Below are 15,245 nucleotides of genomic sequence, written 5' to 3'. Positions count from 1 at the left end.
GGGTGGAAGCCATGTGGGACCATTCAATATGTCTGCCGCTGAGTGATTGCCCGTTCATATCTGAACATCCTTCTCCTCATCCACCATCTCTAGCTTCAGAGCTCAACTGAGGTATGTGTAGTGTCCTCACTGACATTCACAGACATGGATGCGGACACATCAGCTCCATGACTGGTTGCCATGCTTCCCATGAGTACTTTGGCTGCTCACTGTGACATGACATCCAGCCCAACATGCAGAGATAACTGCATGCCAATCATAATTATATTGGCAGAAATGCATTAGGTGGAACCCTGTGGTACTGAAAATGCCAACAGGCTGCTGGGTTTCCCCGCTGGGTGCTAGATTACTTTTTTTTTTGGATCCACTTTCTCTGACTTTGGCTTTAGTTTGTGATTTCCTACATTTACCCAGAATTTTGCTACCCCCAAAAGAGCTCTGTTGATAGAGAAACTGGTATCTCTTTCTCTTTAATAACAGGGTTTTTTTTTCACCTTTAAAATCTGCTGAATGTTGGTGGAAAACAGAAAACCCAGCAAGAAACTATTACCTGAGTCCTGGGGAACAATATCCTGATGTGTATCATATATATTTAAAGTTGTTTTAAAATGGGACTGGGGCAAAGTCCAAAACCAAACAACCAACAGAGCTTGTGAATCCAAGATATATCACTATACTGGGTTTGTTTAAAAAAAAAAGGAGGCTCAGTCACTTTGGCCCAGACTGAAATATCTCAACAATGACTTACTGTATTTCCAGGAAGTTTTGTAAAGATATTCATGGTCTGACTTTTTTTTTTTTTAGCACCTACATGAGATTAACATGTTTTACTTTTTAGTGACACAATAATAACCTTTGTATGGATGGTCATGCAAATTTATTCATAATTCCTGTTCACCTCACAATGAATTTTAATAACTTTAATGATTACCTGATTTTTTCATCTAGTGCTGATTAGAACATTTTCCCAGCTTACATACTAAACTAAGATGGTGAACATGGGAAAACATTACACCCGTGCCTTGGAGAGAGAGGCAGAGCTTCTAGCATGGCTGTAGACTTGGATTTTTCCTTAATTCTGTCCATCAATGAAGTATAACTAAAATAATAAAGAAAGTCAGAGTTCATATACAGTATTAAGCAGCTTTACACACCTTTATACACATTTTAACAACTCCAGAGAAGCTTAGGATCTGAAATGTAGTGAAAACTATGTGTATATGCTGACTTGAATGAATGCAAATAAATCTTTGCAGCTTGTTTTTTTTTCCAGATATTGTGTGGTTAGCTGATTACGTCCTGGTCCTACTTTATGGGTTTCATCTCCTTTTGCTTATTGTAGAGTGCAGTAATACCTCTGGAATACAATATACTTGCACATTAAGATATATACTGGGCTCCAGACGAGTGTTTTTTCCATGACGCTGAGCTCTATAATATCAATGACACTCCCTTAGCCTATATGCTGCATGACGGCAGTTATTGTGTTGCGATTGACCTTAATTAAATTAGTTATAGCTGGCTGGCTCCAATTTCAAAATTGACAAGGAATCAAACTGAGAAAAGTGAGAACAATACCACACATTATCTGGCAATACTGTGTGTGTGTGTGTTTGTGTGTGTGTTAGTAGGGAGAATGTGCAGTGAAGGCAAATGTAAAGTCACTTAACCAGATGGTGTTTATGTAATTTAAGACCTTGACAAATGCAAGGGATATTTGTTTCTCTTTTCCCTTGCCTGTTTTGTTGTCCTGTCTATAGCGTGGGTTAAATGAATTAGTTGTCAGCACTGTTTATGGTCTTTTGTCAATTAAAAGTAATGCTAGCCAGCCTCCTAATTGTTTTATTTGCACCAGGTACACATTTATTATCTGTTTTCTTCATTCAGGGATAAAGTGACATTGTGCACTTGGCAGTGTGTTGAATTAATGAATGATTAGTCATATTGTGTTAATGGGAAAGAGGAAGGTGAGGTTATAACACAAAGGATACGTGGGAGGATGAATACTGAATCTCTACAAAGAAAACAGTCCATTTGCACTTTCTGGGTTGGACGGCGTATCAGAGAAGACCTCCTATTGGACCTCGACTACCACTACAAAAATAGACTTGCCTCTGAAGTGAGTGTGCAGCACAACAAGTTGCTTCCCAAGGAAACTCTGAAGGCCTATTTATGCTCAACGTTAAATACGGATACAGATACAGACGGAGCCTTCTGTCCATGCTCTGCGTTCATTTCCTCCGTATTTCTGCACGTTTCCATAAAACTTACGGATACGGACCAAACGGAGCAGTACCACCAGAAACCATGGGGGGGGCAGTGTTGCTGTCTCTACTCGTTACGTAGTTCTAGTGAGACACGAAGAAGAAATAACAATGGAGGAACTTTTTGAGGAAAGGTTGTACGAGTTGGTTAGAAACTTTAAACATATCGTTTTTGTCTTCTATGCAAGAGGAACATTATCAATATCTCCTCCACAGTCGCCATGTTTGTTTTTGAGTTTGTTGTTGTCATAAACGTTTGACTCTGTGCTGCCCCCTGGTGGATGTATTGGTTATTATCCATGCCAACGTAAAGGATGCATGGAAGTATGTGAGCAGTGACAGTAACATCGTTTGAAAAGGACGGATACATTTTCGTACGTGCGTTGAGCATAAATGGGCCCTTACTGTCACACTGATGTGGAAGTGGCAGAAAAATAACTGAAAATAGACGGCAAAGCACATGGGAAAAGAAACAGGATTTTAAAGAACAAAACAGAAAATGTTATGTTTCAGGAAAGTATATCAAAAATAAAATGGTAGGTGACTGTAAATGGAAAATTAATAACATGTCCTAATTGGAAGAGCTACTGTATAGGACAGATATCTGAAAATAACCATTACCCCATGTCACTTTCTGAACCCTGACAAGCACTTAAGAGCCATGTGTTGGGGCCCTGATAGATTTTTTAAAGTGCTCTATTCTGTCCCTCTAATGGGAAATTGATAAAATAAAAAAATAAAAAAAATAAAAACCTCAATACCACTCTGACAGATTCATTTGGCAGTGCGTCTCTGATCTGTGCAGCACACAGTGGGTAAATGAAATCAACTGGCAGAGCGTATTATGGCCATATGAGTCTGCTGCCTTCAATCTACACTATATACACAGTAATAATGGAAAGCCCCTGATAGTTGAAAGCAAAGAGAGGACATCTGGCAAAAACTGTAAGTGGGTTGTTTCAACCTGAAAATATTGGCATCGCAGACATGAGGTTTGTTTTATCAGGTGAAGCCCACACATCTGTTCACAGGGGACTACTATGACTTGCCAACATACTGTACAGTGAGTTTTAGTCCTTCCAGAGATTGGCACTGATTTGAATTCTCCTATCTTTTTGGTGAAACTTTTATGTGTTGGGATTTCCCCTAGTAGTTTACTTCTATTAAATCATTAAAATATCTATCTGTCATAAAATATGGACAAGGAAGGTAGATGGCAGAGGCTATGAACCAGAGCTAGCATTTAATGACGATCAATTACTCGATCAAGCTCAGGAATTAACTAGCATTTAACACTTTGACATCAGAGTATGCAGTTAGAGTTAAAGGACAATTTACGGTCATTACAACTAGGGTTTCTCTCTATTACATAATTTTGGTCATCAATTGTTTGGTTACTGATATTCTGCCATAAATTAGTCCAATGGGATGGGAAAAAAAGAAGAAAGAGCCCTCATATGAGCATGTTTCTTGTCCTTTTTTGTTTTGTGATATTGTCATGCTTACAATGTATAATGTGATTGCTACTGATGGAAATTATGACCGTAACTATGAAAATGAGATCCACATTTTATGAAATCAAAAATATGTGTTATGTTTGGTTTGTGACTGTCTCAGTATTTTACTTTTAATGCCATTCTCCGTCACTAAATATTGGTGAAGCATGCAGCAAAGTCTAAAGACTGGAGATTTGAATGCATTTAGCACAAACTTGACACTGTGCTTTGTCAAATAAAACATTTACAAATGCTAAAAAAAACATTATCACATCATCCTGTTTTATCAAATGCAAAAATAACAGCAAGACTACGACTCTGTTGGTGAACAGCAGCCTCTGTAGCCACAAGTGACAATTACAGGATAATGGAGCATTGAATCTCCTTTCATTTCCCAAGTCAGGTTCTCTAAAGACATCATCATTAGGTGACCTAGCTGAGAGTGAGTGTAATGGTGTATATATAATATAAAACACAATGCATTAAATAGTCCAAGTGGGACCACCGCTAGGAAATAAAAACATGTTTTCTGGTGAGGTATGTTGTGTTTATTCTGTTAATGTCAATCATAAAGCAACATCTACATCTCATTAACCATGATAAGTTACTAGTCATATCAGAACAAAGAAACTGAGCAAATGTGACATTTTACTGCTCAAGAATTTAACTCTCTATTTATATGAGAGGATTTAGTTTTCTATTTTAACCTTCATGTCGTCCTCCCGGGTCAAATTGACCCCGTCTGTTTTGACTGTTCCTTCTTTCCTCCCTCCCTTCCTCTCTCCCTTCCTTCCTTCCTTCCTTCCTTCCGTCTGTCCTTCCTCACTCCTTCTCTCTTTCCTCCCTTCCTTCTGTCCTTCCTTCCTCCCTTCCTCTTTTCCTTTCTCTCTCCCTCCTACCGTCCTTCTTTCCTTTCCTCCCTTCCTTCCTCCCTCCTTTCCTTCCTTCTTCCTCCCTTCCTTCCTTCCTTCCTTGCTTCCTCCTTCTCTCTTTCCTCTCTTCCTTCTTTCCTTCTTTCCCCCCTTCCTTCCTCCCTCTTCTTCCCTTTCCTTCCTCCCTTCCCTCCCTTCCTTCCTTCTTCGTCTCCCTTCCTTCCTCCCTTCCCTCCTTCTTCCTCCCTCTTTTCCTTCCTTGACTCGAGGACAACAGGAGGGTTAAGATATAACATATGTACTTTAATCAAAGATATATCTTTACTATTGCTATGTGCCTATAAAGTAACTCACACACATTATAAATAAGTGTGATAATTTTGCAAATGTGCAGAAATCTCGCTCAGAATAGATACAGAATAATCAGAGCAGGCCTGTGCAGACTTCAGACTCCTTGATCAGAGGCAAAGGAGCTATCAATCAGCTTGCATAGATAGGTATTCTCTTTAATCCAATCAGATGGCATAATCAAGCACAATGCCTGTGATTTCTGCCAGCCTCGTGAGATTTGTTCCAATTGAATGGTCTGTCAGAGAGGCTTTGATTGCATCTGGAGCTCAGGCTGATTTCTGAGTCGAGGCATAAAGTGATGTTTTCTATCTGCAACCCTTTGGAGATTTATATTCACAATAGCCCCGAGTTCTGTTTCTGAAAGAGCAAGATAAAAAATTTGCTTATTTCTAAAGGGCTAATTTTCAAGCGCTCATGTTCACCTCCAACCACCGCCCTCTTCCCACAAGCCACCTGGAGTATGATCTATAATTGACTTTATGAATGAGAAATGAGTTTCATATAAAAAGGAAATTCTTGTCTTGTCTGAATAAATGTTATAGAACAATTATCAAACCCATTATCCATGTTTCATAATTCTTAACGTTTTTACCAATTTGTTTGCATTTGCTTTTTTCCATTACGCTGGTCCCATTGTTACACACACACACACTCCTATTTACAATTGTAATGGATGCATTTCTCGTGTAATAGGAATAGGAATTTGCTGGGAAAGAAAAAACAAATCTTTTCATATGTTTTTGTGCATCTGGTCTGTCTCTGATATATGAAAAAAAACAACCTGCTGTTAAAATGATTTTTGTAACAAAGCAGAGAATGAACAATATTGGCAGCCACCAGGTTGCTCTGAGAGGTTTCACTGACAACCAAGCAACAGGAGCTAAGCCTCAGCCTGGTATTAGTTACATTTATGCACCTGCAATCACATGTATAAAAAAATATGAAAACATTGTGAGAATATATATATAACTCTGAGCAGTGTAATTACTCCTAATTTGTGACTTTGATAGATGAGGCTGTATAAATAGGTTTCCATGTTAACTCATATTTTATAGACCTGTGTGTATGTCAATATCACAGTATGCAAGGTTACAATAGCTGTGCTGAACAATAATATAAATAGACAAATTAAAAAAGCTTGTTGTAATCAGATGCACATTTTAAATTACACTTCAATTTTGCTTGATTTCTTTCTGAGAATGAGAAGAGTAGATTGATATCAGGCTCATGTATTTACTCATGTATGTCTGTTAGCCTAGTTTAACCCAAAGACTGGAAGCAAGGGGAAACTTCTGGTTCAATTCAACAGTAACACTCTCATCTCATTCATGTTATTAAAAAAAGAAAGAAGAAAAGAAGCAAAAAAACAACAACAAAAAATAAAATCAATCAAACAATTGAAATAATGAGTGTGAGTATGGGAGTTCATGTTTGAGCTCATTATGTGTGACAAAATCATAGAGGGGTGGAGGGGTGGGGGTGGGGGGACATATATATGCTGCTTCACCTCTACACAATATCTAGAAACAAAAATCCGCACCGCAACATGAAGACAGTCTACAGTACAAACAACAATATAATCAGAGATGGATTTTCACTGTCAGAGCTCGTGCTCATGTGACAACAGAGATGACATCGCATCCCGGCTACAGTACATGATGATGCAATACATGGATCAGGAGGTTGTGTCCTTTCCTACTTGCAGATTTTGCAGAGATGCAGGGAAAAAAGGGGGCAATAAACCCCTGCAGGAAAAGCATAAAAACAAAAATAAGAAGTCTGTCATCAAAGCAGATTGTCTTCTTAGTCTGACAAGTAGGTATTTACTGAAGCCTGTTTATTTTTATGATGACATCACGTGGTGTTATATTCAATTTGATATTTCCATTTGCTGTGTGTTGCAAATGAAAATGAATTAAAACAGTGTCTTGCAAGTGTATTGGTACATCATGCCCTATGGCAATATTCACAGAACTGAGAGGACATCTGGCATGTTGAATTAGCATTGAACCTTGTGTTTTGTTTTATATGACCACATGCCCTACTGTACTGTATGTGTCTGGATGATTAAAGGACAAATCATGAACTTGACAGCACATCTATGAGAGTGAAAATAGTGCCTGAAAATGCAGTGGGTCAAGCTCAAGTTCTGTATTTGTTTAACCCTCCTGTTGTCCTCGAGTCAAGGAAGGAAGGGAGAGAGACAGGAAGGAGGAAGGGAGGAAGAAGGAAGGAAGGAAGGAAGGAATGAAAGGAAGAAGGAAGGAAAGGAGGAAGGAGGAAGGAAGAAGGAAGGAAGGAAAGGAGGAAGGAAGGAAGGAAGGAAGGGAGAGAGGAAGGAAGAAGGAAGGAAAGGAGGGAGGAACGAAGGAGGGAAGGAAGGAAGGAAGCAAGAAGGAAAGGAGGAAGGAAAGGAGGGTGGAAGGAAGGAGAGAAGGTAGGAGGGAGGGAGGGAGGAAGGAAAGAAGGAAAGAAGGAAGGTAATGGGGAAGAAAGAAGGGAGGAAGAAGGAAGCAAAGGAAGGAAGGGAGGAAGAAGGAGGGAGGGAGGGAGGGAGGAAGGAAGGAAGAAAGGGGGATGGAGGAAGGAAGGAAGGGAGGAAAGAAGGAACAGTCAAAACAGACGGTGTCAATTTGACCCGGGAGGACGACACAAAGGTTAATTAAACTTCATAATTATTTCATACATTAACAACTGTAACAGCTGCGATACATAACCTAATAAACTTTGAAGTATATAGGCCCAGTTTTATTTGCTGTCTCTTCTACTTGTATTTTTTTTAATATTTATTTTACTCACTAGAGACTACGGATGCACATTAGCAGTTTTGCTATAATCCGGCATATTTACAGAGATGTTTTAATATCGATGTTCATCAATATGCACTGTCCCTATCCAAAAATAAAGTATTTATTATTATGAGTCTTGTTCTGACTTACTTTCATGAATAAAAACATTTCAAAAATATCCCCTCCTTTAATTTTTCACAAATCTGGGTGATTGAATACTTGTTTCTTCGCAGTTATTCATTTTTACCTGCCGAATGATCGATAGCATTTGGAATTACTTAAAATTTGGTAAATGATGACAGACGGCGGGTGGAATGTAACCCATGGGTAAAAGAAAAATGCATAAAAATACGCCACCGAGGCATGAAGATGGAGATATATGGAGTGATTCAAGGCTGCGTTGGGAATATGGAAACACACACACATACACACACACACACACACACACACACACATATATACACACACAAGTGCAAGTTGTGTGAGGGTGATACTGTACCTTGACTGGCTTCGGGGTAGGAGATGGTGGTGGTGATGGTGGTGGTGGTGGTGGTGGCTGTGGTGGGTATAGGGGTAGTGGTGGGAGCATCTGGATGAGAAGACAAACACATGACAAACACAGGGGGTAAAAAAATGAGTATAAAAGGCATGAAGATAAAGGAACGCCAGTGTGACGCGATGCTATCACTGTTTGATATATGACTAGGGTTGCAAAATTCCGGGAATTTTCAAATTTGGAAACTTTCCATGGGAATTAACAGGAATTAACGGGAATAAACCGGGAATTTACTAAACTGAAGGTATGTTAGGGAACTTAAATATAGTTGTGTAAAATAATATTTTTGTATAATCTTGACTAAAACAACCAGATATCATGCAGTACAGTTGAATATCTATGCTATCACATGCTCACATAGCATACTGTTTACTGCAGGGCTACTGAGGCCACGCCCCTACATGCACTGTGCATACGGAGGCCACGCCCCCTACATGCACTGTGCATACTGAGGCCACGCCCCCTACATGCACTGTGCATTTTTGGATTGGGGGGGTACATTTGTGTTCATTTTTGATTAATATTTAACTCCACGTTCATGTTTTTGTTCTGTTTGATTGTTCAACTTATAAATAAATCTGTTTTAATTGTATTATTTTGCTTACAACTAAACAATTATTTTTGCTTAGATATGATACATTTCCACTAAATTACCCTCAATTGCCATAAATTCCCATAAATTCCCATTTAATTCCCATAAATTCCCATAATTCCCATGGAAAGTTTCCAATTTGGAATATTTCCAAAATTCCCCAGTTTAACTTCCCATGGAAATTTACCGGAAACTTTCTGGAAATTTTCCACCCCTTTCCAACCCTAATTGTGTTCATTTCTGAGTAATACTTAACTCCAAGTTCATGTTTGATTGTTCAACTTGGTCATGTTCAACTTATAAATAAATCTGTTTTAATTGTATTATTTTGCTTATAACTAAACAATTATTTTTGCTTGGATATGATACCTTTCCACTAAATTACCCTCAATTGCCATAAATTCACATTTAATTCCCATTTAATTCCCATAAATTCCCATGGAAATTTACCGTAAACTTTCCGGAAATTTTCCACCCCTTTGCAACCCTATATATGACCAACAGCTCATTGTGTGTCACTATGTGCGTGTGAGTTAAAGGTCTACTTTGATACATTAACTGAACGGCAGTGCATTAAATACTGTACACACAACGACGACACTGCCACACATCATCTCGTCTCACACACTAGCAGAGCTGATCAAAGATCTTGTTGGGAACTTCTCTTTCATGTCTATTCACAGGCTTACACACCATGACACAAAATCCTGACAACGCTACCAGCACATGGTTGTTAGAAGTGATTAAATGTCTAATAAGTAACACGTACTGGTGTTGTACTTATGCTGTCATTGTTATGCAGTGAGCTATCTCAACAAACAAATGTGTCTGCGCATATTTAATATCTCGAAGGAGAAGAGAACGAAGTTGGTGAGGGATAATGGTGCTAATAATAGTAATAAATAAAAAGCAAAATTTGATGTATTAACTGAAACATAATGACATGATAAATGAACACGGACAAAAAACAGAAGGAGGTAAAGCAATATAAAATAATAATAATAATGTATGAACAACATTAAGCAGAGTTGTTGAGTGCACAGGCTTTGACCACAGACTATTTTTCCTCCCACAGCTTTTCCCTTTTTACTTCATTAGCCGGGTTAGACTCCCCACCCTGACAATGACCAGGGGGAGATATCAAAAGTGACATTTTCCTTGTTGAAGTGGCAGTGCTGCACTGATATGAAGCCTCTGGCAGTGCTGCTTGGTTACAGACCTTCCATGCTGCTCTGATTGCCTTGGAATGGACTGAAAAACCTGTTGGGGTTATTAAAGGTGCTGAAAAATAAATAATTTGTGGCTGTTGATAAGGACGAAAGAAGAGTCTGCGCTTTAATGAAATAAGGTGTTATAAGAAGGTGAGAAAAGGACAGTGTGTATGAATGGAAAAAGGAGGGTGAAGAGGGGAAATTAAAGGGGGTAGAAGAGGCATCGTTTTAAGCAGCGACAGTGACAAGGCGGTGTCATTTTTCTTTTCCCTCTATGTGATGATGTATGGCAGGATTTTGCAGCAGTTATGTTTCATTTTCAGTGAACACACTAAAGCTGCAGATGTTAAAAGTGAATGTTTTTTGCCACTATTGCTTTCCTTAGCTGTAGATGACTTTCCTTGCCTCAGGATATATTTACTATACAGAGACCTGATGATGTGTTGAAATGTTTTTTAAAGGGGGGAATATGATGCCTAGTGATGTAGCAGATGTACTACAAAACCATTGATCCAATTATCACTGAGTAAATAACACAAATAGTTAATCTTTCCATTTAATATATGGAAATATATTTCCTAGCATCGGGGAGTCGGCTCATGTGATTCCTTTGTTCAAGGGAAGACACAGCAGTGATCTCAATAATAATCAGCCAGTATCCAAACTATGGGAATTACCTTGCTGAAAGATTTTAGTGTGTGAAAGCTGGAAATATCCACCCTGCATTTTAACTAGTAACAAAAGGATCTACACGGATCAGCTCTGGGCCCTGACTTATTAACTATTCATATTATTAATACTACTGTCTCTTCTGTAACTATCTGTAATGTCCAATTCAACAGTAGTAGGATCTTGCTTCTTTTGTTGTTCTTTTTGCTGGAGATGGAATCGTCTCAAACACATCAGTACTTGTTCAAACCTGAATCCAATCCCAAAATATGTGAGTGAACTACTTGAGCAATCGTAGCAGCAAATGCTACAGAACAGACATCATGATGAGGAGGAGGGAGAGGTAACTTTGTAGACGAAGTGTTCAGAGCATGATAAAGGTCTGGATTTGGACCTGACTTAACTTTGACAATGTTTAACAGAAACATCCAACATCATGACAGTATGAAAACAACAGAAAACCTGTTTTGACTGTTCCTTCTTTCCTCCCTCTCCTTCATCCCTCCCTCACTCATTCTTTCCTTCCTTTCCTTCTTTCCTCTGTCCTTCTTTCCTTCCTTTCTCCCTCTCGTCTTCCTTGTTTCCTCCCCCCTACCTTCCTCCTCTTACCTTCCTTCTTCCTCCCTCCCTTCCTTTCTCCCTCTCGCCTTCCTTGTTTCCTCCCTCCCTCTTACCTTCCTTCTTCCTCCCTTCCTTCCTCCTTTCCTTCCTTTTTCCTCCCTCCCTTCCATCCTTCCGCCCTCCTTTCCTTCCTTCCTTCTTTCCTCCCTCCCTCCCTCCTTTCCTTCCTTCTTCCCCCCTTCCTTCCTCCTTTCTTTCCTTTTTCCTCCCTCCTTTCCTTCCTTCTTCCTCCCTTCCTTCCTTGACTCAAGCACAACAGGAGGGTTAAACAATATTAGCATAACGCCTAGTGTTGGTGCATCAGCTGAATATTTGTTTTCAATGAGGGGGACGTGACTTGCAAGAAGGCATTATGTTAATGTCAAATGAAATCAAATGCATTTATTTTCATAATTAATCTCTAACTACTTTCACATAGCTGTTAAACGCTTCAATATTCAATCAGCTAGATAAAACCATCATGTACACGAATCAACTAATTCAGTTCATTCCTCTCTCCCACATAACTCCATTGTTGTCCAAATACTATGAAATAAGCCACACTGTTGTATTGTACTGGGCGAAATGTTCCTTCATCACAATGAACACACCCACTGTAGTTTATTTTGAGTCAGTACCACACACACACCATCCTTCTTGCCATTAATTCTCAATAGCTAATCTGTGTACAGTCCCATACACACATACTCATGTTAGTGTTTGTTAAAAGTTACACTGATCAGCAGTTTTACAGAGCCCTACCCTTCATTACATTGATTTCCAGTAAATACATACTCGACTGGAAGAGTAGAAATGTACACAAGGAATTAAAGGCTGTAGTGGAACAGAAAGAAAAAAATCAATTATTCTTGATTGAAATTGATGCTATACATGTGTCTTACATATTTCAAAGCACATAGCATTTTCTGAGATAGGTGTTTGTGTTCATGATTGAAGAAGCACAACATAGACTGAAAACAGCACTGCTTTCTTGAGCAGTACATTAAACCGTCATTGTTAGCTGTCATACATTACATTTATTATCACAGTATAATTGGATGTATACCTGTAATTCTTAATGATCTAACCAAGTGTATTTTGACTAGCAAATTGAAAATGCTTACGCCCTAAAGTTACATGAAAGAGGTAATAAAAGTTATCCTACTGTTTGTAATGTCTTCCCTTAGGGTACAGAGGTTGTTTATCATATAAGCATAGCCTTCCCCGAGGGCAGAAATTGTTCATAGTGACTGCACAAATGTGTTCACAGTTGTTAGTTTAGAAAATTATCTATTTTATGCACTTGAAGAACAGGGAATCAAGTAATTCAAATACAAGGCATAGAGGATCGTGTAGCCCCAGAACTCTGCCTGAAGCAAATTTAAAAATGCAAATGAAAGCCTTCAGGTGATCTGGATCAGTATTAAAACTCTGCTGATGTGGTATGTTTTAATCTATCAACAATTCTGTTCTTTTAAAAGACAACCTTGACAACACAAAAGGCTGTACAGACCAATGTGCAGACAAAGACGGGGAGAAATGATCCATTGGGAAGTCGGCTGGCAGACTAAGCTTGGGCTGATGAGTTTCACACATGCTTGAGAGCCAACAAACTCCAGCTCGGGGGTGGTGCTGTCTAATTGGTTTTATCCCATCATGAACTGTGAGGGTCCAGCAGATGTTTGGGATCATCAGTGTCAACAACTCATTAAAATCTTAGCCGTAAAAAAAAATTAAAATCAAGACTGGTGAGATTGTATTATGGACACCATATTCCTACTTTTTTTTGTGGCTAGCTGGTGCAATGTATCAAAGAACACTGGAGCTCATTGACTTTCAAATGTGACAGGCAGAATGTGTTTTTCCTCCCGCTGAGTCACCGGGTCTTGTTTACTGATGAGGCTTATGAATCAGTGTTTCTGGTCTGAACGAATGGAGCAGGGCTACAGGAAGCTCCGAGACACAACCTGACAGAAATCATTCCTCCTAAAGCCGTTGAGTCAAAGAACTCTGCGTGAGCACCAGCGCCGGTAATCACACACCAAACAATATGAAAACATGCTTCACATAACTAGTTCCAGCGCTCACTAATTATTGATACATGGGGGGGGGGGGGGATAACAATAAATGATCATGACTGTTTTTTTGGGGTTCTTTTACCAGTAATCCAACAACACTAACTGTACTACAAAAGGACTCATTTACTGGAAATTAATACTGAGCTGTTGGCAAAGACTGACCACTTCATGGATGTCTGAGCCTCATGTGGCAAGTGTCAAAGTCAGAATTAAGGTCTCACTTGAAGTTTTGGAAGGAGCAGATAATGGCATTAAACTGGCAAAAATTGGAGCGGGGAGGTTGCTATGGTTGCGAGGGCTGGATCTCGGGGACATTGGTCAATCAACCTGTCAATCAGAACGTAGCCACGCCATAATGCATACCCTGCTTTATCGTCAAATATAAAATCAGGGAGGCCAAAATTTCACAAATGAACATCATACTGCATTGAAGAAGGCTTTAAACTAGTGATTGAGACCATAAACACATATTGAAAACGTTTACTGAGGTTAGAAATCAAGTGAGAAGTTGGTGAATTCTCCATTGACTTGTATGGAGACGGAAGACCTGTTGACACCAAAACAGTCGCCCCCTGGTGGCCTTTTGCTAGAATGCAGTTCTAAGTTACTTCTGTGTTGGCCTCATTTCAGAGGAAAATATGGATACCCTAACAATCGCCAAAATCTTTATCACCTAAACATACCAGACAGTCATAAAGATTTAGTTTGATGTTTCTGATGTGACACTGGTAAACCAAGTTTGGATGGTTCTGCTAGCTAAATGCCATCACTAGTATCGTTATCTACTTGACAATAAATGCTACTAAACTCTTACTAAAAGTGTAAATAAACTCTGAATTCTGCTAAATGCTACCATGTGCCTTTGTTTCCCCTGCTTCATTCTCAGATATGGTATCTCATTTAGTGTCCCTTAGCCCAGTAAGGGTTACCTATATCTTTGGTAAGCTTGTCCTTGCCCTCCTCTGTGTCCTTGGTCCCCGTCTAATCTGAACCGCTGGAGCCCTTGACACTCTTGCTGTGATTAGGGGCTTTACATATCAGCTTGACATTGACTCAAAGAGACATTTGTGTATGCCAATATTGTGGAAAGAGTATAAAATATGGTTCTATTGTGTGTCTGTACACTCTTGCTTATTTTACCTGTCCAGACAGGTTATGAAATACCAAATGCAGTAATAAATGCAACATAACAAGAACAAAATAACACATCCTTGTGTTATTTTGTTCAATCATAGTCTGATTCTGGCAGCTCTCATAGCTGTTGGTTTCATTTGTAATTGGTAATTTGATGTCGGGCCTTTTCATGACATATGAGGTCCTAACAAAGCCTAGGCTAAATATTAAAGGGGACCAGGCTTTCAGTTTTGTTGTAATCCACTCACAGCAAGCCACAGTGATGTGTCAAAGACAGACGGGTTTTTGTCTCTATGTTGGGTTATTTTGGACACAATGTGGTGGAAACAGAACTATTATATGAAGAACTACATGCATTTTGGTATGGATTGTTTGGACATTGGGGTCATTTTTAGTAGGAACATTTGACGGGTACCAGCCAGTGTTTCCCAAAGTCAATGATTTCCACATATGAAGGAATATAAGATCTTCAATTCATCAAGTAAATTGACCAAATTGACCTCAATCTATGGATGGAAGGTGGATGACTCTTTAAAGTTATCAGTTAACTAATCCAACTATTTGAAATGTCCTATGAACAGAGTGACAGTCTTCAAAACATTAGCTTCTAAATCTGTTTTGGAAATGGAGAAT

At 39.1% G+C, this 15,245-nt stretch overlaps 1 protein-coding gene across 1 annotated transcript in view; it reads right to left on the bottom strand.

Moving 5' to 3' along the window:
• cadm1a (cell adhesion molecule 1a) overlaps nucleotides 1-15,245 on the bottom strand; it is a 450,697-nt gene that overhangs the window by 39,747 nt on the left and 395,705 nt on the right. The window contains exon 9 of the mRNA XM_053331275.1: nucleotides 8,272-8,361. Coding sequence (XP_053187250.1) covers nucleotides 8,272-8,361 — 90 coding nt within the window. The remainder of the gene's footprint in view (nucleotides 1-8,271; nucleotides 8,362-15,245) is intronic.

This window comes from Scomber japonicus, chromosome 13 (genome assembly GCF_027409825.1).
Source record: "Scomber japonicus isolate fScoJap1 chromosome 13, fScoJap1.pri, whole genome shotgun sequence".
Classification (NCBI taxonomy): domain Eukaryota; kingdom Metazoa; phylum Chordata; class Actinopteri; order Scombriformes; family Scombridae; genus Scomber; species Scomber japonicus.
This window is presented reverse-complemented; position numbering and strand designations above follow the sequence as displayed.